This window comes from Blennius ocellaris (assembly GCF_963422515.1).
Source record: "Blennius ocellaris genome assembly, chromosome: 18".
NCBI classification, from domain to species: domain Eukaryota; kingdom Metazoa; phylum Chordata; class Actinopteri; order Blenniiformes; family Blenniidae; genus Blennius; species Blennius ocellaris.
In genome coordinates, this window is record NC_137667.1 from 24,242,912 (window position 1) to 24,265,456 (window position 22,545).

The following is a 22,545-nucleotide window of genomic DNA, read 5'->3' on the forward strand; positions in this document are numbered from 1 at the left end:
TGGCGGAGCAATTGTAGAGTTGTGTTGTTCGGTTGGCGGGGCTATTGTAGAGTTGTGTTGTTCGGTTGGCGGGGCTATTGTAGAGTTGTGTTGTTCGGTTGGCGGGGCTATTGTAGAGTTGTGTTGTTCGGTTGGCGGGGCTATTGTAGAGTTGTGTTGTTCGGTTGGCGGGGCTATTGTAGAGTTGTGTTGTTCGGTTGGCGGGGCTATTGTAGAGTTGTGTTGTTCGGTTGGCGGGGCTATTGTAGAGTTGTGTTGTTCGGTTGGCGGGGCTATTGTAGAGTTGTGTTGTTCGGTTGGCGGGGCTATTGTAGAGTTGTGTTGTTCGGTTGGCGGGGCTATTGTAGAGTTGTGTTGTTCGGTTGGCGGGGCTATTGTAGAGTTGTGTTGTTCGGTTGGCGGGGCTATTGTAGAGTTGTGTTGTTCGGTTGGCGGGGCTATTGTAGAGTTGTGTTGTTCGGTTGGCGGAGCTATTGTAGAGTTGTGTTGTTCGGTTGGCGGGGCTATTGTAGAGTTTGTGTTGTTCGGTTGGCGGGGCTATTGTAGAGTTGTGTTGTTCGGTTGGCGGGGCTATTGTAGAGTTGTGTTGTTCGGTTGGCGGGGCTATTGTAGAGTTGTGTTGTTCGGTTGGCGGGGCTATTGTAGAGTTGTGTTGTTCGGTTGGCGGGGCTATTGTAGAGTTGTGTTGTTCGGTTGGCGGGGCTATTGTAGAGTTGTGTTGTTCGGTTGGCGGGGCTATTGTAGAGTTGTGTTGTTCGGTTGGCGGGGCTATTGTAGAGTTGTGTTGTTCGGTTGGCGGGGCTATTGTAGAGTTGTGTTGTTCGGTTGGCGGGCTATTGTAGAGTTGTGTTGTTCGGTTGGCGGGGCTATTGTAGAGTTGTGTTGTTCGGTTGGCGGGGGCTATTGTAGAGTTGTGTTGTTCGGTTGGCGGGGCTATTGTAGAGTTGTGTTGTTCGGTTGGCGGGGCTATTGTAGAGTTGTGTTGTTCGGTTGGCGGGGCTATTGTAGAGTTGTGTTGTTCGGTTGGCGGGGCTATTGTAGAGTTGTGTTGTTCGGTTGGCGGGGCTATTGTAGAGTTGTGTTGTTCGGTTGGCGGGGCTATTGTAGAGTTGTGTTGTTCGGTTGGCGGGGCTATTGTAGAGTTGTGTTGTTCGGTTGGCGGGGCTATTGTAGAGTTGTGTTGTTCGGTTGGCGGGGCTATTGTAGAGTTGTGTTGTTTCGGTTGGCGGGGCTATTGTAGAGTTGTGTTGTTCGGTTGGCGGAGCTATTGTAGAGTTGTGTTGTTCGGTTGGCGGGGCTATTGTAGAGTTGTGTTGTTCGGTTGGCGGGGCTATTGTAGAGTTGTGTTGTTCGGTTGGCGGGGCTATTGTAGAGTTGTGTTGTTCGGTTGGCGGGGCTATTGTAGAGTTGTGTTGTTCGGTTGGCGGAGCTATTGTAGAGTTGTGTTGTTCGGTTGGCGGGGCTATTGTAGAGTTGTGTTGTTCGGTTGGCGGGGCTATTGTAGAGTTGTGTTGTTCGGTTGGCGGGGCTATTGTAGAGTTGTGTTGTTCGGTTGGCGGGGCTATTGTAGAGTTGTGTTGTTCGGTTGGCGGGGCTATTGTAGAGTTGTGTTGTTCGGTTGGCGGGGCTATTGTAGAGTTGTGTTGTTCGGTTGGCGGGGCTATTGTAGAGTTGTGTTGTTCGGTTGGCGGGGCTATTGTAGAGTTGTGTTGTTCGGTTGGCGGGGCTATTGTAGAGTTGTGTTGTTCGGTTGGCGGGGCTATTGTAGAGTTGTGTTGTTCGGTTGGCGGGGCTATTGTAGAGTTGTGTTGTTCGGTTGGCGGGGCTATTGTAGAGTTGTGTTGTTCGGTTGGCGGGGCTATTGTAGAGTTGTGTTGTTCGGTTGGCGGGGCTATTGTAGAGTTGTGTTGTTCGGTGGCGGGGCTATTGTAGAGTTGTGTTGTTCGGTTGGCGGAGCTATTGTAGAGTTGTGTTGTTCGGTTGGCGGGGCGGCTATTGTAGAGTTGTGTTGTTCGGTTGGCGGGGCTATTGTAGAGTTGTGTTGTTCGGTTGGCGGGGCTATTGTAGAGTTGTGTTGTTCGGTTGGCGGGGCTATTGTAGAGTTGTGTTGTTCGGTTGGCGGAGCTATTGTAGAGTTGTGTTGTTCGGTTGGCGGGGCTATTGTAGAGTTGTGTTGTTCGGTTGGCGGGGCTATTGTAGAGTTGTGTTGTTCGGTTGGCGGGGCTATTGTAGAGTTGTGTTGTTCGGTTGGCGGGGGCTATTGTAGAGTTGTGTTGTTCGGTTGGCGGGGCTATTGTAGAGTTGTGTTGTTCGGTTGGCGGGGCTATTGTAGAGTTGTGTTGTTCGGTTGGCGGGGCTATTGTAGAGTTGTGTTGTTCGGTTGGCGGGCTATTGTAGAGTTGTGTTGTTCGGTTGGCGGGGCTATTGTAGAGTTGTGTTGTTCGGTTGGCGGGGCTATTGTAGAGTTGTGTTGTTCGGTTGGCGGGGCTATTGTAGAGTTGTGTTGTTCGGTTGGCGGGGCTATTGTAGAGTTGTGTTGTTCGGTTGGCGGGGCTATTGTAGAGTTGTGTTGTTCGGTTGGCGGGGCTATTGTAGAGTTGTGTTGTGGATCATAGTCGCAACTCATTCTGGGCAGTGAAATGGATTGACAATCTATCTCTGAATTAAGAGTTTTAAACATGCCACATACATATTATTATGTATGTTACGTACGTTATGTATATTATTCAATTATATAATTAAAATTTCATCTTGTAAATTGTACCGAAGTGAAAAATACTTACAAAAAAAAGTCCTACTAATCCAGAGTGATGCATCATTTGTAAGTTCTCTCTTGTTTCACACTTATTTTTATTACCTGTGTGTTGTGTGTGTGTGTGTGTGTGTGTGTGTGTGTGTGTGTGTGTGTGTGTGTGTGTGTGTGTGTGTGTGTGTGTGTGTGTGTGTGTGTGTGTGTGTGTGTGTGCGGGACACCGGCTGCCACAATCTGACGGTAAAACACAAACGGACCGTAAACCTGCATAGTTCCTCATCTTTCACGTTTTTAGTCTCTCTCTCTCTCTCTCTCTCTCTCTCTCTCTCTCTCCTCTCTCTCTCTCTCTCTCTCTCTCTCTCTCTCTCTCTCTCTCTCTCTCTCTCTCTCTCTCTCTCGCTCCCTCGCCCTCTCGCTCTCTCGGTTTACTGGAACTCGCTGAATCACGTCGCGGATCGAAAGTAGAAATGATCCCGTCCGGCCACCATAGGACTTAAAACACAGTTTACCACATTAACATGTGTTACGTAGTGATACCGGATACCCCATGATGAAGAGGAACAACGAGAGAAGGAGAGATGGAGGGAACTGGAGAGATGAGGAGGAGGAGGAGGAGGAAGAGAGCATGAGGAAGGAAGGGGAAGAAGACAAGGAGGAGGAGGGGGAGAGGATTTCCCGGATACCCTGTGATGAAGAGGAACAAGTGCAGGAAGAGAAGGAGGAGGAAGCTTCCCGGAAAGGATGATGCAATCTGAGCTGGGAGACATAATATAAAGGAAACATTCAAATATAATACATACATACATCAGATTACAGGAAATAGAATATGTTTTGTTGCAGATATATAATATAATAGATTATAGCTACTGGCCATAATAATCATAATAATAGTCATAAATGAATGAGAAGTGGAATTTCTTTATATTCAATCCTCTGCATGAATATATTTATTATATGGTGAAAAAATAATTCACTGTTTATATACTTTATTGCTATAAATAGATGGATAGAAAGAAATAACCTAATTTCACAAGTCAGAAAAAAGTAAGAAATAGACTTGGATTCAAGATTTTGTATCTGTATCACCCTCCTCCTCCTGCTCCTCCTCCTTATCCCCCTCCTCCTCCTCCTGCTCCTCCTCCTTATCCCCCTCCTCATCCTCATCCTCCTCTTCCTCCTCCTGCTCCTGCTCCTTGGCTTACATCACCATCTTCCTTTCCGGGAAATAAAGCCTCTCATCCTTCTGGTGGTATTACCGGGCAGCAAGTGGGGAAGCGGGAAAAGATGCCCAAGGCAGATGGGGAACTGTCCTACTCCTCCTCCTCTTCCTCCTCTTCCTCCTCTTCCTCCTGCACACATTTACCATCATTCCCACGAGCACTTTCATTTCATTATCACACTAAGTGCAACAACAAGGTCACTTTCTCAAACCTTGTTCTCAAGCTGCATGTGAGGCGATGGAGGAATTCATTATGCACTTTCATTTAAAATTAATATCGACTCCCCCAAAGAACAAAAGAAAAATACCCCTTTGTAAAAATCAAAGTCCTGTTGAGAACATTCACAAGCTACACAGACATGTGTCTCAATTAAAACTCCATTTTGGCAGGTGCAGAGTTTTCTATGACAAATAGAACAAAACAAAGTGGCATCAGGTAAGCCCAGCTCGGCACTCCACAAGCAGGATCTCAACTCCAGTCACACCACAAACATGCAACGTATTATTCATTAATGTAAATAAATTCCTACTTTACAACCTTGACATGACACATAATTCAAATATGTTGGTCATGTCACAGGTTGATTTCAGAGCATGTTGGAGCTGCTGGGTCATTAAGGCTCCATTTACACAACGTTTCAATGAAAACACATGTTTTGTGTTTTCATTTGAGACCTGTTTCATATTTACACAGCAAAAACTAGCTGAAAACGAAAAACAGCAGAAATAGTGAAAATTATGTAGTTTTCATATTGGTCCACTCACTAATCAGTGCTGTTTAAGATTTAATACAAGTTTTAATAAAGCGGTTGTGGTTCTCTTACCTGGAAAGTAAATATTCTGTGTTGTAAAGTAACCTGTGACTGTAACACCAATAGTTTGTATTGTCATTGTTACATTGTTATTACAGTGACTGTCACAATAAAACTATCAAGTCCAGGAGAATCTGAAGTCATGACATGATGGAGGAAAACATTGTTCTTATCTTCTGAGCATGTGCAGAACTAGACGAGTTACTACATGCGTTTCAGAAAAGTTGTGTTTCCCTCATTTACATGAAAATAAAGTTGGACCATTTTCAAAAAGTTTCACTTTTGTAGTTGTTTTTAAAAGGTTGTGTTTCCAGTGGATCTGAGCATCATTGTCATAGTACATATGTGCAATAGCAGCATTTAAAAAAAGTTGTGTTTCCCCCTGTGTCTACAAAGTCAGAGCATTTTCAAAAAGTTGGATTTTCTCTGATTCTACGCAGACCGAGATGAAGTGTTGTCAGTGGTTCTGAGTACTAAATATGCCTCCACAGTCGAAATAAACATTGTGTTCAATGTGATTCTCTAGCTATGAATATGAAAGAATTGTTGAATCAGTTTACATTAGTATAAAAAGTGTCATGTTTCATCATTAGTTTTTTTTAACTCCTCAACAAGCATCACAGATTTCAACGTATTACACAACTTGTTGTTCTTGCATTCTGTGATTGTCGTGAAGTCAGCATTGGTTTTTTGGATGAAATGTGAAAAAATTAGGATGTTACCAAATATGGTAGTCTGTCAGATAAATGTTTGAAATCTTATGAAAAAACTCGGGCTAATATACCAAGCTGACTTAACAGACCTATACTTCTGTTACTTCTGACCAATACTTCTGTTGCTTCTTGGGAAAGTTTCAAGCAGTGGGCACAAACATCAGTCCAGAAGTCAGTCAATGAATCTTGAGAGGTTTTTCAGTTCAATGTGTTTTTTTACTCCTCGTCGTTCTCTGCTGAAGCTCACAGTGAGAATTAAGGTAAGTTGTGACACTGGTCATGAGTCCACTGAGGGTCAACAGGTGATCTGATCTCAGTTCACACCCCCTCTAAACATGCTTTCTTTTCACTTTCTCTTCTACAGAGAGCCAATTCTCAGAATGAGAAATGTACTGTTTTCCTTCCTCTCATAGTGAAACCTATCATCCATCTGAACTGGCTCTGCTGCTCATGATGGGAAATGAAAGGTCACACAAGGTAAAAGTGACGATTTGGTCGCTTTAGTGAGCTTGTGTTATATGAAGTAACTGTTTGGGAGGGTGGAGTCCTCATTAAATCATCCTGATATGTCTCAACAATCTGCACTTAACTGAATTATTGTGGTGTTGCTGTCACACATTCACTGAGCTGACCAGAGTACCAGGAAGATGCTCTAAACCAGGAGAGTCAAACATCAGGCCCGCAGACAACAAGCTCCAATCCCACTCCAAAAACACATTTCTTAATAGTAGAAACACAAAACAACAGTCAGACCTGATCTGAGATATCAGTGATGCTGCCATGACAGCTAGCAAACTAGCATTAGCCTCAAAGCTGCGCTGTCAGGAGGAGTTTGTAAAAACTCCCAGAATGCTGGAGGAGAACCTTTCTGGATTTTTCACTGTAGTTTACTCCTGAAGGTTTCATTACAATTGGCTTCATGTTCAGATAGTATACGTTTTCGATACTAACTGTCCCACTCAAGCTGAAACCTGAACTAACATGAGTTTGACACCGTTGACCTATAATCTGTATTGAATCCTGATAGAAACTACTGATTTATGAATTTATGACACTGAAAAGAAGAAGCAGCAACACAACGGAGATAAAGTGCCCATGGCAGCACTGAGTTCTTAGAGGGAAGCAAACCTTCACGCAGCTCTACAGATTATTTAATCAAGTCCAAGCATAAAAACTAATGAGCTGAAAACTTCAGTGAATGTAACTGAGGTTATGAGGGCCCGATTACACGACAATGATGTTAATAACAATCCATCTGTCCACTAGAACGTCTTTGTTCTAACGTTGTTTATGTTTATAGTGGATTGTTTTCTGCTCTGTGTGTGTGTGTGTGTGGTTTCTATGAGGATCCACACCTCGCTCCAGCACCAGCTCCTCCCTCACTGACACTCCTACACGTCTTAAGCTCTGCAGTGAGGCAGCTCCGGCGCTCCATGGTTCCTTGTTCCGAGCATCCTCGACCGGCCTCCTCTCAGCGCAGCGCCCCTCCTGGTTGCAGTGCTCTCACCCGTGCGCTCTGCACCCCAGAGTCTCCGACCCCCGTCTCCCAGGTTATGCAATACAAATAAACTGTTGCTAATTGCACCGGCTCAGCCTCCTGGTCTGCTTCTGGGTTTCTGAACACTCTACTCTGGCTCCCAGTCATAACTGTTTCATTACAAAAACAAATAACTGCCTCAGCTCATGGCCGAACATTAAAACATAATTTTCAAAACTTTGCAGTGTAAACACAAAAATTGTCTGAAACCAAAACAATGCGTTTTTCACTTGAAATGTAATACAACATACTGACTCTTGTGGTGAAAGAACAAGCGGTTTATTAAATCTCATTTGTTCACTCATGCTCAAACTAACTAAACCAGATTTTTTCTTCTTTAACAATCACTGACATATTTGACCAGAATATGCAAGTTAAAGCTTAACTATTTGAAATCAGAAACAGATGTATTCAGTTGTTTTGATCCCTTCAGGAACAAAAGCAAACACCAAAACGTTTGTTTTCTGAATACTGGTTAATGAGTTCATCAATGCTGTAGTGTGTAGGTGTGAGTAGTACTCTGGCATGAAATCCCTCTAATACAAAAATAGACAATGTAATATTTAGCTGGCGGGTTAGCCCTCCAATCATCTGGTATTAATAGAGCACAGTGTCAGCAGTGACATCACAGCATCAATCTGGATTACCACACTGACCTCCTAAACTTTTCAACACCGTGTGTGTGTATCATTCAGTTGAAGCACTTTCTCGATTGTCTGACGTACTAAAAATAAAAAGCAACACGAAGACGCGTCACGGCTGAAGTTAGTGGCAGCGTCACGCTTTCGTCATGTTTTCACAGCGATGCCACACCTGCAGCCGGAATGAAAAGAATTTCTGACGCATCATAAGAACCACATGAGCACATTTGTTTGATTCTGTCATGAGAGCATGAACCCTGACACACAGCACGTGCAGGAGGAAGCCTGGCCTTCCAAGATCAAACCCTCAAATAATACAATACACCCAATCACTGTGAATATTTTCTCTGGGCACTGGTAAAAGACCTGGATTTTGATTTTTAAAAGGAGAAATAATGCAACTAATAAAAGAGACAATAAGTGAAGTGTTTTAATAGGAAACAATCAACATGAAATATTTACAATACATACAATATTAACAATACATGAATTATTATTATTAGTAGTAGTAGTAGTAGTAGTATTGTTATTATTATTATTATTATTATTATTAATAACAATAATAATAATAATAATAATACTATTAATAATAATACTATTAATAGTAATTTCAGCTCTCCACCTGAAAATTACAATGTGCTTGACCCTTCAAGAACATACAAATATATCGGTAAAATTGTATTATGTATAATTATATTATACACAATTATATTATTATATATACATATACAAAATATATAATTAGATCATTACACCTCAAATTTAATGGTATTAGAATATATTAAGGCTTTTAATAATACAAACTCTATAATGAATAAATAAATTGGAGATGTCACGGTAAATTACTGATAATAATAATAATAATATTTTAACTGAACTTATAAGTAAGTGGACGATCAAACAAACGCGGGCAGTTTCCATCTTGCTCTCTTGACCTGGACTGAAGATCAGACTTCCTGGCTCAAAAGAGATCAGGTCTGCTTCCAGAGGCACGCTGGATGTTTGGGAAACCCCCCCGCCACATGCATGGATGGCTCTGGATTCAAATAGAATCCCCCCCCAAGTATCATTTCTCTGACTTCCTCTAGATCTGAACTTCTCTGTGTGGCTCTGGGTTTTCTTTTCCAACCCGCCCAGGAAGAACAACATGAACTAGCAGAGCTGAGCTGCAGACAAAAGGCCAGAATTCAACTTTATACTATCAATTTAGGAGCTGAAGCCATGAAAGCAGCTCTCAAATTGTAACAGCCTCACTTTATAACACCAGTGAATACTGTGTATAATAATGTCATTATAATAGGTTTTTAGATATGTATAGTTCTTTATATCATGATTATGCATAATTATGCAAGTTTCCCTATATGTGCTTTATGTATGTGAAATTGTTAAACACATAGTTGAAAAATCTTACTTTAACAACAACAACAACAACAACAACAACAACAACAATAATAATAATAGTGAAGCAGCTGGGATGACGATCAGCACCTCTAAATCCTTGCCCCCTCCCGGTTGGTGGAGAGTCCTTGTCACAGGTGGAGGAGTTCAAGTATCTCGGAGTCTTGTTCATGAGTGGGGGTCAGAAGGATCTGAGCCAATAGGCCAAGCTCTCGATTTACCGGTCGATCTTCGTTCCTACCCTCACCTATGGTCATGAACTATGGGTCATGACCGAAAGAACGAGATCCTGGATACAAGCGGCTGAAATGAGCTTCCTCCGTAGGGTGGCTGGGCGTACCCTTAGAGATATGGTGAGGAGCTCAGTCACCCTTAGAGATAGGGTGAGGAGCTCAGTCACCCTTAGAGATAGGGTGAGGAGCTCAGTCACCCTTAGAGATAGGGTGAGGAGCTCAGTCACCCTTAGAGATAGGGGGAGGAGCTCAGTCACCCTTAGAGATAGGGTGAGGAGCTCAGTCAACCTTAGAGATAGGGGGAGGAGCTCAGTCACCCTTAGAGATAGGGTGAGGAGCTCAGTCACCCTTAGAGATAGGGTGAGGAGCTCAGTCACTCTTAGAGATAGGGTGAGGAGCTCAGTCACCCTTAGAGATAGGGTGAGGAGCTCAGTCACCCTTAGAGATAGGGTGAGGAGCTCAGTCACTCTTAGAGATAGGGTGAGGAGCTCAGTCACCCTTAGAGATAGGGTGAGGAGCTCAGTCACCCTTAGAGATAGGGTGAGGAGCTCAGTCACCCTTAGAGATAGGGTGAGGAGCTCAGTCACCAGGGAGGAGCTCGGAGTAGAGCCGCTGCTCCTCCACATCGAGAGGAGCCAGCTGAGGAGGCTCGGGCATCTATTTCGGATGCCCCCCGGACGCCTCCCTAGGGAGGTGTTCTGGGCATGTCCCTCCGGTAGGAGGCCTCGGGGAAGACCCAGGACACGCTGGAGGGAATATCTTCTTGGCTGGCCTGGGAACGCCTTGGGGATCCACCGGAGGAGCTGGAGGAAGTGTCTGGGGCGAGGGAAGTCTGGGCATCCCTCCTTGTACTGCTGCTCCCGTGACCCGGCCCCGGATAAGCGGCAGAAAATGGATGGATGGATGGACAATAATAGTAATAAGGAATAATAATAATAATAATAATAATAATAATAATAACAATAATAATAATAATAATAATAATAAATTACACATAAGTGTTTCCTTTCACTGACTCATTTTTAAAATTGATTAATTTAGTTATTTATTTATCTGTTTATTAGTTTGTTGTGAAATATTTTGGAGAAATGGAGGAATTCAAGAAGAAAAACCTATTTCATCAATTAAAAACCAATAAATCAATGTTTTTTTGTATTTTCATTTAATTGATTTTAACTTTGTTCTTACCAAGATAAATGTTTTAGTTTTCTAGCTGATGATCGCTTTCTTTTCTTTTGATTGTTTTCAATGTTCATGTTGAGTGTTCGTCTCCACCTGCAGCATCACGGCCCGAAATCTCAAACTGTTGACCAAAACTAACTGTTGCATCATCGGATCACTTCTGCTTTCTTGTGTTTTTCTGACCTGATCCTCCAAAGGGGAACACGTCTGGTTCATCATTAACTCTGTTACGGTGCTTTACTGCAACTTTTACACACACACACACACACACACACACACACACACACACACACACACACACACACACACACACACACACACACACACTGCAGAAGCGGCAGTTTCAAGTTCAGTCGTGCTTCATGTTACACATCAGTTTTACTGTCAGAGCAAATATTTCCAGGAATTCTTTGGACATCCGACATGTAAGTTCCTAAAAACTCACACTCGCCAATTTAGGGCATTTTTTTGGACTTATTGTGCAACCTGGTTTCAGAGAAAAGCTTCAAGCAGCTGAAAATGAAAGTAAAATAATATGTTAAAGAAACTGGAAGTTTCAGGATTACAACAGTGAGACCTTTTGGACGGATCGGAAATGAAACACGTGAGGAAGGAAACACAACACAGAATGAAAAAAAAGTTGTGTTTTCCACTGTTTCAACGGAGTCTGAGCATTTTCAAAAATTTGCTTTTTCACAGAGAGGGAACGTTTTCAAAAAGTTCTGTTTTCCTCAGTTTCCATGGAGATGGAGCGTTTTTGAAAAATTGTGTTTCACCCCATTTCGACGGAGACCAAGTTTGTAGTTGAGTTAATAATGTGTACTCATTCACTACAGGTGGAGTATGTCAGGTGAGTTAGTGGGAGGATGATGCTCTATAATCTCTGAGTGAGAATGTGAGCTCTTCGATAAGAAAAGGGAATCACAAACTGAGAATGAGGAGAAGCAGCAACCACAATGAATGTCTGTCAGGAGGACTGAATCAGTTCAGGATCAATGATCCGCTTCTCCCCGGGTGAACAAGGGTTTAGTGAAATAGTAACAAACACAGAACCTTGAGCGAAGCACCTATTTTTTCCTTGTACAGCATAATGTTGATTAAAATCTTGGAAATAATAACCGTGGGCTCATTGAGTGACTCACTGAAGCACAGAGTGACTTCATCTGAACGTGTTTCCAGTGTTGATCCTGTTATTGTTGGTGGGATTGAATTGATTCACCCAGCAGATAATTTATTAGTATATTAATTTTACACTGTACCAACAAGATAGAATCAGTCAGTTTCCTGGCTCATTCCCAGCTCCTTTCTTATTCATTATTGAGCAAATAAACAAATAAAAAGCAATTTAAACAACAAGTTTCCAACTGCTGAGGCAGGTCCAGCACCACTCCTACCAATGACCTCTGAAGGAATCTGTAAACAAGATCATCTGATTAAGACTATTTAAGACACAGAAATTCCCCAGTAGAAAACACTTACACTCATATACACATCAAAATAACAGCAAAGAAAGAAAACATGCAGTTGTTGTTTCTCTACGTCCTTACATCATCACCGTTTAGCCTCAGATGGTAAAATTATTTTAAAAATACATATGTATGAAAATCTAACATCACCATCCATCCATCCTCCTGTCTGCCCCCCCCCCCCCCCCCCCCCCCCCCCCCCCCCTCCCATTGCCCTGGGGTTTTATACCCCGGTGAGCGGAGAATAAATAACCAGCTGGTGTCATTCGCCCCGGATTCACTCATTTACCTGGAATGTCTGGAATGGAAATTCAGAGAAACGAGGCATCTTCCTCCTCCACTCCGTCTTTAAATATTAATCAATGAATCGATTAGTGACACAACAAGACCAGCAGTGAGCAGAAACAGAAGAACAGAACAGATCTACACAAAAGTGTTTATTTAGTCAATTTAAAATGTATGACAATACTTTCCCAAATGACAAATTATAAACAAAACTTGTAAAGTGTTGTACTGTATTCTAATAACTTAAGAGTCAACCTCAAACAAGTTAGATTATAGAAGTATATGTATATATATATATATATATATATATATATATATAATATTTTAATATTTAACTATGACACGTGCCTTCACTATAACATATATAATTGAAAAAAGTGAATCAACTCAGTTCAAAATCTTTTTTTCTTTTCTTTTTCCCCCAGAAATTGCTAGAATGTTATTCCGTTATTGTCCTCTCGTGGGACATCCAGCATGCACTCGAGGAGGAGGGGGGGGAGGAGGAGGAGGAGGGGGGGGGAGGAGGGGGAGGAGGGGGAGGACGAGGAGGACGAGGAGGAGGGGGAGGGGTAGAGAGGGGTCTGAGGGGAGGGGGAAGCCTGTCCTGTTATGGCAGAGCCTCGCGCTGGTTGCAAGATTGCGTCACCGCAGGCTCGTCTACTATAAATAGGATGATGTCACCCGGCCCCCCCCCCCACCCGCTCGCTCTCTCATGGAGGCTGTCTATTATCTGTTGTGTCACAGGCCACGCCCCCTCCGTTGCTATAAAACCAACGGCGAGGCAACGCATCGGCCACAAGCGCAACTTTACACCAGGAAGCAGTGGAGCGGCGCGCGACACAGCGACACAGCAACACACCTGAGTCGGACACTCACGCACTTTACAGGTACGACCAGCTTCTCTTTCTGTGCGGGGAGGGACACCGGTGTGACCGGGGGGTTCCCGGGGGTTGACGGGGATGTTCCCGTGATGTTCCCTTCAGCTCGCGCGCTCCGCGTCCCGGTGAAACTTTCCGATTCTTCCCTTATGACCTTTTCCCACTCAGCTCGTCATAGTAACACATGCTTGGATAAATACATCCTCGTTATTCAGTGTGGCTGTACTTTACATCATCGCTAAACAATTTTGTCGTCGATCCATTTCTTTAAATAAAACAAATACATTTTCATAACTTTAAACGTGACAGCAAAAACTGAAATAATTGTTTCGATGAAAAACAACTTCATTCATTCAACCTCAGAAATACACATTTAAAAACTCCAAGATTTCCTGTTTGTGCTTTTTGTGCTTTATTAGATGCGATGTTCAATTGTAACTTTATTTCTTAGCTTTAGATTTCAAAAATCACTTTGCATTTCTACCGCATTTATTTTATATTTTATATCTTAATTCAAGAAGCCCTGGCATAATAGATTTTCTTTAACTGTTCAGTTGTTTGAGTGACGAGAAGCTGGTGATGATCAATATGTTCTGATCGTTGTAATCATCTTGTCAAGCTGTCAGTCCTGCTTCTGTTTAGAGAGCAAACATCCACCACTTATTAATCACCCTCATTTATTATTTAGGCACTTTTTTTCCAGAAAGTTTCCTTTCCTTGATCCTCCTGATCGTATTTATTTAATTGTGAAATATAAACTAAGATTTTTCAGATGAGTAGGTCATTTCCCAGCAGAGTAAAGCCTTTTGTTGCTGTTGTTGTTGTTGTTGTTTTGCTTTTCAACTCAGTTTTTAATTTTTTTGTTTTTCATTGGAACATGCCAATCATACAGTGCTGGGCTTTTATATATAAATGAAAACTATCAATAACACCACAAAACGTGGAACTTATTGGAAAGACAGAAAATAAGATCAATTAAATTTGTAGGTGTTCTTTTAAAACAATTTTAAAACGATTAACTCCTAAAAAACTCCTATTTTTTTAATACTGTTGCTGTGTTTTCTGTCACAATAAAGCCTTGGGGTGTTAATATTTAATAATATTTCTTATTTGATTTTCATCTAATTATTAAGTTTTTCTATTTTGTCTGGGTGGAGCAAAATAATTTCTCTGGGATTAACAAGTATTTCTAATATATCTCTTTGTGAACTCCATGTTTATCTAATAATATTCCTATCTTTGGTATTTTTAGAATAGAAATACATTATTGCTTTATTCCTGGGGGAAATTGTTGCAGCATTGTTCCTCACAGAAAGAACACAAAATAATAAATAGCATAGAAGTTAAAAATTCAATATGATGGTAGTTAATTATGTACTCTTATATATTAATGTAAGCTGCAGGGCTAAGCAGTAACTGGTATTACAATAAAAGGATGAAATTACCAGAAAACACACAACAATATTTACACGAGTATTTCTAAGTACAGTTTTGAAAAGATAGATATATTAATAAGCATACAGTTCAGTACGATAACTTAAGTTGTAGTGAGAAGTAACTCCTGTAGAAAAGGTCTTTCAGTGTAAGTACTGAGTTGTACTCTTGTTTTCCAGAATGATGCTGCAGCACTCAGGCCCGTCGCTGGCTGACATCAGCTGCTCCGCCCTGGTGCCCTGCCTCTCGCCGCCCACCACGCTCACCCTTGACGACTTCACCAACTTCACACCCATCGTGAAAGAGGAGCTGCGGCTCGCCATCCAGACCAAGCGGCTGTCCAACGGGCTCAGCGCTGGCATGAGCTCGGACAGCTCCAGCTCGGACCACGGTTACGACCTGCCCGCCTCCAGGTCCGGGAGCAGGAGAGAGGTGAGGCGCAGGCGACGCAACGCTCTCCTGTCGGCCAGACGAAGGTCGTCTGAACGGCTTGTGTTTGTTTCTTTACAGCTCACGACTGAGGAACATGAGAGGAGGAAGAGGAGGAGAGAGAGGAACAAGATCGCAGCTGCAAAGTGTCGAAACAAGAAGAAGGAGAAAACCGAATCACTGCAGAAGGTACACTAATCGTCTGCTCTGACACACACACACACACACACACACACACACAGGTAGATATTAATATACATGCTGGTTCTTAAAGTGACAGTTTTGTACTGTATCATATTTATAGGATCAGAAACAATTACTTCAGTTAATGAACTGAAATATTTCCAAACTCTCTGAAATACTTAAAAACTAGATTGTAATGAATTTAACCATCATGATTTGTGATTCAAATTGAAACCAGTAACATATTTCCCCATATGAAATACTAAAAGACACAAAGTTACAAAACAAAAATATTTGAATACCAAGAAAGAAAGAGAACATGAAAACTAAATTAAAAAACTGATACAAATGAAAAAAGAAACAAAAGAAGACACCAACTTACCCGAAAAAACTTGCATACCAACAAAGAAAAAAGATGGATAGGAAAAACCAATCAATAATTTATCTAAAATCACAAGTAATTAAGAGAAGAAAAGAGTGGTTGAAAGGTCGATAAAAAATACTCACAAATGGTACTAAATAAACACAAAAATACTAAATTGATACAAGATCCTGAGAGAAACAAACAAAAACAAAACTGTATGAAAACAGTGGATTTATTATAAAATCCCCAAATCAAATTAAAAAACATTAAAATTAGATTTCATTATATTGAAAATAATAATAATAAGAATATGGCAATTCACCATTAAAAGACACAAAATGACCCTGAAAAGAAATAAATACATAGAAATACAAAATGACTTAAAAGAAAATAATTGCAGAATCCTAAAGTAATGCAAAAAAGTTTAAAGTTACTAATGTGAATATTTCCAATATTAATATAAAAAATAAAGTGATATAAATTCATTGAACTGACGAAGAGACGAAGCAGTTGTTTGTCATGTGTTAACAGCTGAACCCCCCCCCCCCCCCCCCCCCTGCAGGAGTCTGAGAAGCTGGAGAGCGTGAACACAGAACTGAAGGCTCAGATTGAGGAGCTGAAGCAGCAGAAGCAGCAGCTGGTCTACATGCTCAACCTGCACCGGCCCACCTGCATCGTCCGAGCGCAGAACGGCCAGACGCCCGAGGATGAGCGGAACCTCTTCATCCAGCACATCAAGGAGAGCACCTTGCAGCTGCACAGCTTCAACGCCACCGCCACCGCCGCGACCACCACGTCCGCGCTAAAGGCACCGCTGGATGCCGGACTCCTGACACTCGACCACGTCCATTGTCTATAAGAGGCGACCTGCCTCCTCTTCCTCAGACTTGACGTTGGCCCCCGCTGTCGCCATCGATGTAGCAAAGACTGTCTGAAGGGTCGGTGGAGCCGCTGACCTGAGGATGACAGGGAAATGTACCTTGGATGACCTCCGCTCTCGTCCACCAAGCTGCTAGAAAGAAAGAGAGAGCGCCATCAGCCCGCGCCTCGTACGCCAGGAACGCCCTTCACGTGCCAGGAACGCCCTTCACGTGCCAGGAATGACTTTCACACGCCAGGAACGCCCTTCGCACACCAGGAACTAGGAATTGTTGTCATTGAGACAGTCAGGGCCAAGAAGACACATTAACACACTAAAACAAACACCCACAGCGTATTTGTGTTTAATTTATGCCCCACTACAATGTTTTCACGTCAAAATGCAAAATGTGTTTTTGGTGGGTAGTTACCCTCAGAGTCACTGGAAATGCAACTTTTCTATAACACTCCAACTCCATCATTGTGTAAATGAGCACAAATGCTGCTACTGCACATGCGCACCATGGCCGTATAATAGTTTTTAACAATTGTCACAATTGTCTTAATTGCTTTAGCTGTTTTAGTTGTTTACATTTTTTGAAAATGGCTCCCAGTTTGGAACTTTTTGAAAATGTCAAAAAGTTGGACGCTCATGGAAGCGTTGAAACTTCTCAAAACCCATGAAAACGGAGGGAAACAGGATTTTTCAAAAGTTCAAACTCCGTAGAATTGGTAAAAAAAACACAACTTTTCAAAAACGTTCCAACTCCGTTACCATGGAAATGGCCAAAAAACCGAACTTTCCAAAAAGGCTCTGGCTCCATGGAAACGAGCGAAAAGCAACTTTTAAAAAACAGCCCCTCTCAATTACTGTGGTTAGAATTAGAGTGCAAAAACTTTTCATTTGTATTTGATAGTTGTGGCGTAAACTCTCGATCTGACTCACTGTCGGGTTTTTATATTTGTACCAAAGTGATTTCCAGGTGATCACATGACGGGACACGTTCACACCCACCAAAGGACACAGATGCAGCGTTCCCCTCCAGACGGTTTGAGCTGCGAGTCATCGCACTCAAAATAAGACTTTTGTGCGACAATAGTGACAAAGTATATTTATTACATGACTACTGTACGATAGCTGTATTCTCCCTGTCTGCTTGCTCAGTGTACAACGTGAAGTACTCACTCTGCTGCTACTAACAACTCAGGACGTTACACAGGCTGGAGATTTTATTTTGCCTCACTTCTCACGTACAAGTCAGGTTGTTGGGTTTCAAAAGGGAAACATGCTCCAGGCAGGGTTTATAATTCTGCACTTCATGGCGAAAAGCCTCATTAAAAAATTGTCAAATCACATATGCGGACGATATGTTACTTTTGTTTGTTTGTTTTTTTTTAAGAAATCCGGTATTTGCTGAAAGCAAAGGTGTCTCCAAAACTTGTTTTGTTCCACCTGCACACGTTGTTTATCACTGCGTTCCCTCTTAAAGTCAACAACTCGAGTGTTATTGTGGGTTTTTTAGTTTTTTTTAATGACGATGAAGCTACATGAATGTTATTTGCCAGATGTGTTGTTTTCTACCTAAAATCTTGTGTGTTGTTGTAGCATTAACTCCGTGCTGCTGTACATAAACACCAGATGCCTCCTTTGGTTTTGATGGAGCAAAACAAAGACAAAAAAAAAAAAGATGTATTTTTCAAAAAATCTATTTATTCCTGAAGTGTAACAGTTTGGATATTGTCGTCACTGGATATCGTTAGCAAGGTATCAAAAATGCTTACCGGAGTTTACTGGGTGCAGAGCTTCACTTGTTCTGCTACCATGGTATTGTATTCAGTTTGGTCGTCACTTATTCGATGCAGAGACACCTGACGCACTACTTTTAGGTTCAAACTTTGCCACTCACTTGTCAAAAAGTGACGTGACTTCAGGAGTCGAACGTGGCAGAAAGCTAGCATTAGCATGAGCTCCATGTGGACTGAAGGAGGAAGTTTGAACTCTGAGAGACGCGCGCTTTAAAGGACGCCGGCGTCTGTGTATATGTCGTTCTTTGTGGTTATTGTCATAGCACTGAGTTTGACCTCAGCGTACTCCATTGTGCTTATTCCTACGACAACTGGAGTGTTTTTTGGGTTTTTTTAGCTGCACGACTAAATAAAATGTTGGATGTCAGGAACAACTGCATTGCGACACTGTGTGTTTCCATCTCTGTGGTCTGTAAACTTTTGTTTTTGATACTTTGGTGATTAAACAGATGTACTTCAAATGCACATGTGGTCGTTTCTTGTGTAAATTATGTCTCTTTTGATTTCAATGAAAAAGAAGCTAACAAAGGCCAAAAAGCCATTTCTAATAACGGTAATTACAGTACTTAAGCTGGAAATAATTGTAAATTTACCTCAACCTGTGGTGGCAGTTAAATGTTATTTACTGGAAAGTTTCACTAATTCTTTTCTCTTCACTCAAATCTCTATTAAAAAAAAATCTATAGCGATTGATTCAACGCAACAAAAACATAAAAGTTCTCTTTGTTTTACATGAGGGGTGTCAAACACATTTCTATTCAGGGGCCACATGCAGTCCATTTTCATCTTGAGTGAGCCGGACTGGTAAAATAGAGACATAATAATCTTTAAATCTAACATTTAAAGTTTGCCTTTACTCTCGTGCAGAGAAAATCTTTTTTATTTTCACAAAATATAACTATTATTACAGTAAATGACTACAATCTCAACATAAAGCCACTTTTAATGAAACCTTCTCATGCAGTCCAGAAAACTTTTCTTGCTGTTGCATTCTGGGTGTTTTCGCAAACTCTCTCTGGCAGCATGGCTTTGAGGCAAAAACTGGTTTGTTAGATTTCATAACAGCATCGCTATATCTCAGCTCAACTCTGATTTTTACCAAATTCCTGAAGGGTAGCGACACAACACAACACTGAGAGTTTTCTAAGAATAGTTACAATTTGCTTGGTAGTTTGGCCGGATTGGATCCATGAGCCTCATGTTTGACTCCCTTGATCTATTCAACATAATGTATGAGACACCAGTGGATTTTATACATTGATCACTTTCTTTTTTAAACTCATATATGTATAATTAATCTATACATATATTATATCTGTTTACACAGCCACATTTCAATGAAAACGCAAAACCTTCATAGCGTATTGGGCGTCTGTTTACACCACAACAGTACTAGTAGCCACTGAAAACATTACTTTTTGAAAACACAACGACTCTGTCTTCGTGGAAACAAGGTGTTAAAACTAGGAGGTTGAAGAGTTTGTGAAGAGTTGGTGAAAATTAAGAAACTGTTGATCTGCCTGCTCTGGACCCTGATTTTAAACCAGGAACTCATGAGGATATATTGAACTATGGAATGACAAAGGCATCACTGCACTGTGCGTTTTGAAGAATTAAAGAAGGAATTTAAACCAGAAAATAAAGACTTCCTCAGATATTTACAAATTAGAGATTTCTATAAAAGAAGATACGGTTGACAATATCGGAGGAGGGCAATGCAGTGATTGAAATTCTAACTGAAGCTTATTAAAAAAAAGAAGTGCAAAAACTGTAGCCTATATCACAGCCTCCAAAAGCTGAAAATTAATAACACTGTACATATCAAAACAAAATGGGAAAAAGAAATGGACATAAAAATGACACAGGAAGATTGGCGTTCAATGTGGAAAAGGCAACGCTTATCACCTCACGGCACTGGAGTACATTTGAATTTGATCTGCTGCTTCATTACACCTCAAATAAAACCGAAGCAAACTCAAACACAAAAGCAATGCTGGAGATGGTGTGGCGTATGAACGGCAATCATTCCCAAGTCTTTTGGACATGCCCTAAAATTAATTTGGTTTGGGGAAAAGTTGTGCCACTTTGAAACAGAGTTGAGGCTATGATATGCCCCTCGATGTCAGACTCCTATATCGGGTGGAACAACAGATCATGTAGTCCTGTAGAGGGATTGGTAGCCGTGTAAAACTTTGCTTGTTGCCTGCACCAGGAGCTGGTACCAGTCTGAACCTCCTAAACTCAAACAATGGATGGATGTGGTTAAAGCAATATATTCACAATGGGAAAAAAATTTAATAAAATTTACGTTCAAAGGACGAGAACAGACTTTTTCAAAAAATTGGAAAAATGGATGATGTTTCCTTTAAAGGAAGAGGATTAGGCTTTACTGAAGCTGCACAACTGTGGACACCCTATTTAATTGAATTTAATTTGATAGGAACACGTGTATATAATGTCAAAGTTGTCAAGGGGGGGTCCCTCTCTACACGCTCCGTCTGGAGCCTTCCGGGTCGGGGCGTGGCTCTCCGGGGGGGTTTGTCGGGGTCTTCCCGGGTCCGGGGGGCTGCTGAGTGCCGGAGTGGCAGCGTCTGGCCCGGGTGGCCTCGGGGTGGCACTGCAGGCCCCCCACAACAGTTCCAATCACACCCAGTGGACACACACACACACACACACACACACACACACACACACACACACACACACACACACACACACACACACACACACTCACACTCCTCATTGATGAGATTTGCTGCTGATTTTTCTTATTTTCTGCAATTGTTCTTTCAATTATCAAAATCATGTGAATTGTTCTTTGTTTTGTGTCATTTTGTTTTTGCTATCGTTATTGTTGTTCTGCTTTTTGTTTTGTTTTGTTTTTTCATGTTACTGTCGTGATAGTACTGCTCAGGCTGGTTTAATCTCATGACAGTTGGAAAATATTTGGATAAGTGTGATAACTGTAAGAAAAAAAGAAATACATGTCGCACTAACAAGGGTATTGTATGTATCTCCCCACCCAGTCTATCTCTCTGTCTTTCCTCTCCTCTCCTCTCCTCTCCTCTCCTCTCCTCTCCTCTCCTCTATCCTCTCACCCCAACCGGTCTGCAGAATTCCTCCACCTCTGACTCTGGTTTCTACAAAGTTTCTCCCTATTGGAGGGAGTTTTTCTTTTCCACAGTCGCAAACACACCTGCTTGCTCATGTGGATATGTTGGGATTTTTTATTTTCTCTGTAAAAGCACATAGGAATGACTGTACTGTATTTAAAAAATTTTGTTTTTTTAATTTAAAAAAAACAACCTGAGAAACCTGGCTTATCACAGTTTCACTCACAAACTACACTTCAAACCAAAACATGCTTCAAATCCATTTCTCACAAAGCATGTAACAATTTATAGAAATTAAATATATATGATCACCACCTAGATTTAATGGGTTCTTCCGTTGATCAAAATGCACCCGTATGCTAATTTACATGATCAGCTCATCAGTTTTTCAGATATCTTGTTAACAGAAAAAGACCAAATCAACAGATGATTGTACAACCTTCCTGAAGGCTTCTTGCTGTATAAATGTGAAACTTTTCTGAAACAAAAACAGTGTTTTCACTTGATAGTTCGATTAAACGAAGCTACAAGCTACAGGTTTCAGCTTTGACTTAAAGACCAAACTTACAATCACACTTAGTTTGAAGATCAGCTAAAGGAATGCAAACAAATGGTGGGAGTCATGAAGCTCCAACCTCCTGTCTCCACTCCAGCACGGATCATCTGATCCCAGGGCCTGTCTCAGTATGAACGCTGGCCTTTGACCCCACTTCAGCCCTGGGATACATTTGGTACAAGTATTGAGCAAGAAAACTTGCTAAGAGAGGTGTGGATCTTCACACCTCTATTCGTTCTCCCGTGCAGTCCTGGTGTGCGCCGTTCTGTCCTGCTGGGAAGATCCCCTTTCCATGACGCCCATCTCCGCCTCTATGACCCCTCACTGAAGATTGCTGCTCCATTGGAGAGACTCTAAAAAAAATCTTATTTTCAATTATCCATCCTGGTCGTGTCGGTGCTTGAATCCTGCACCCGGCCAATCCTGACAGTTTCAACCTGCTTTGAGGTTGTTGTATCCACCCCTGGTATGTTAATTACTACTTGTGACATACCTGCCGACCTTGCAATGCTTATCTGTCTTCTTATGGCTCTGCTGTTTGGATTAAAACACAGTTTTTTATGCTTAAAATATATCAAAGTTAGTTATAATTACTAGAACATTTACAGAAAAAAATCACAGAAACATTGCTGATTTTGCAGCAGATTGTAGAGGATTCTCAGCACGTCAGATAAGTTGTGATTCTA

General features: G+C 41.6%; 1 protein-coding gene across 2 annotated transcripts; it reads left to right on the forward strand.

Moving 5' to 3' along the window:
* Nucleotides 1–13,045: 13,045 nt before the first annotated feature.
* On the forward strand, nucleotides 13,046–18,655 carry atf3 (activating transcription factor 3). 2 transcript variants are annotated; one of them, XM_080514194.1, is made up of 4 exons: nucleotides 13,046–13,125; nucleotides 14,730–14,982; nucleotides 15,061–15,168; nucleotides 16,089–18,655. In XM_080514194.1, the coding sequence occupies exons 2-4, from the start codon at nucleotides 14,731–14,733 to the stop codon at nucleotides 16,383–16,385; spliced, it is 657 nt and encodes a 218-aa protein (XP_080370320.1). In that variant the 5' UTR covers nucleotides 13,046–13,125; nucleotide 14,730; the 3' UTR covers nucleotides 16,386–18,655. The 2 variants fall into 2 exon arrangements, with proteins under 2 accessions (XP_080370320.1, XP_080370319.1); XM_080514193.1 differs by having other exon boundaries at nucleotides 14,730–15,168.
* The last annotated feature ends 3,890 nt before the right edge of the window (nucleotides 18,656–22,545 follow it).

Excerpts from the sequence above, each read along its gene's own strand:
- atf3 (XM_080514193.1), top strand. The coding sequence starts at position 14,731 with ATGATGCTGCAGCACTCAGGCCCGTCGCTGGCTGACATCAGCTGCTCC. Across the intron at positions 15,169-16,088 it reads AAACCGAATCACTGCAGAAG|GAGTCTGAGAAGCTGGAGAG; the intron begins GTACACTAATCG and ends CCCCCCCTGCAG.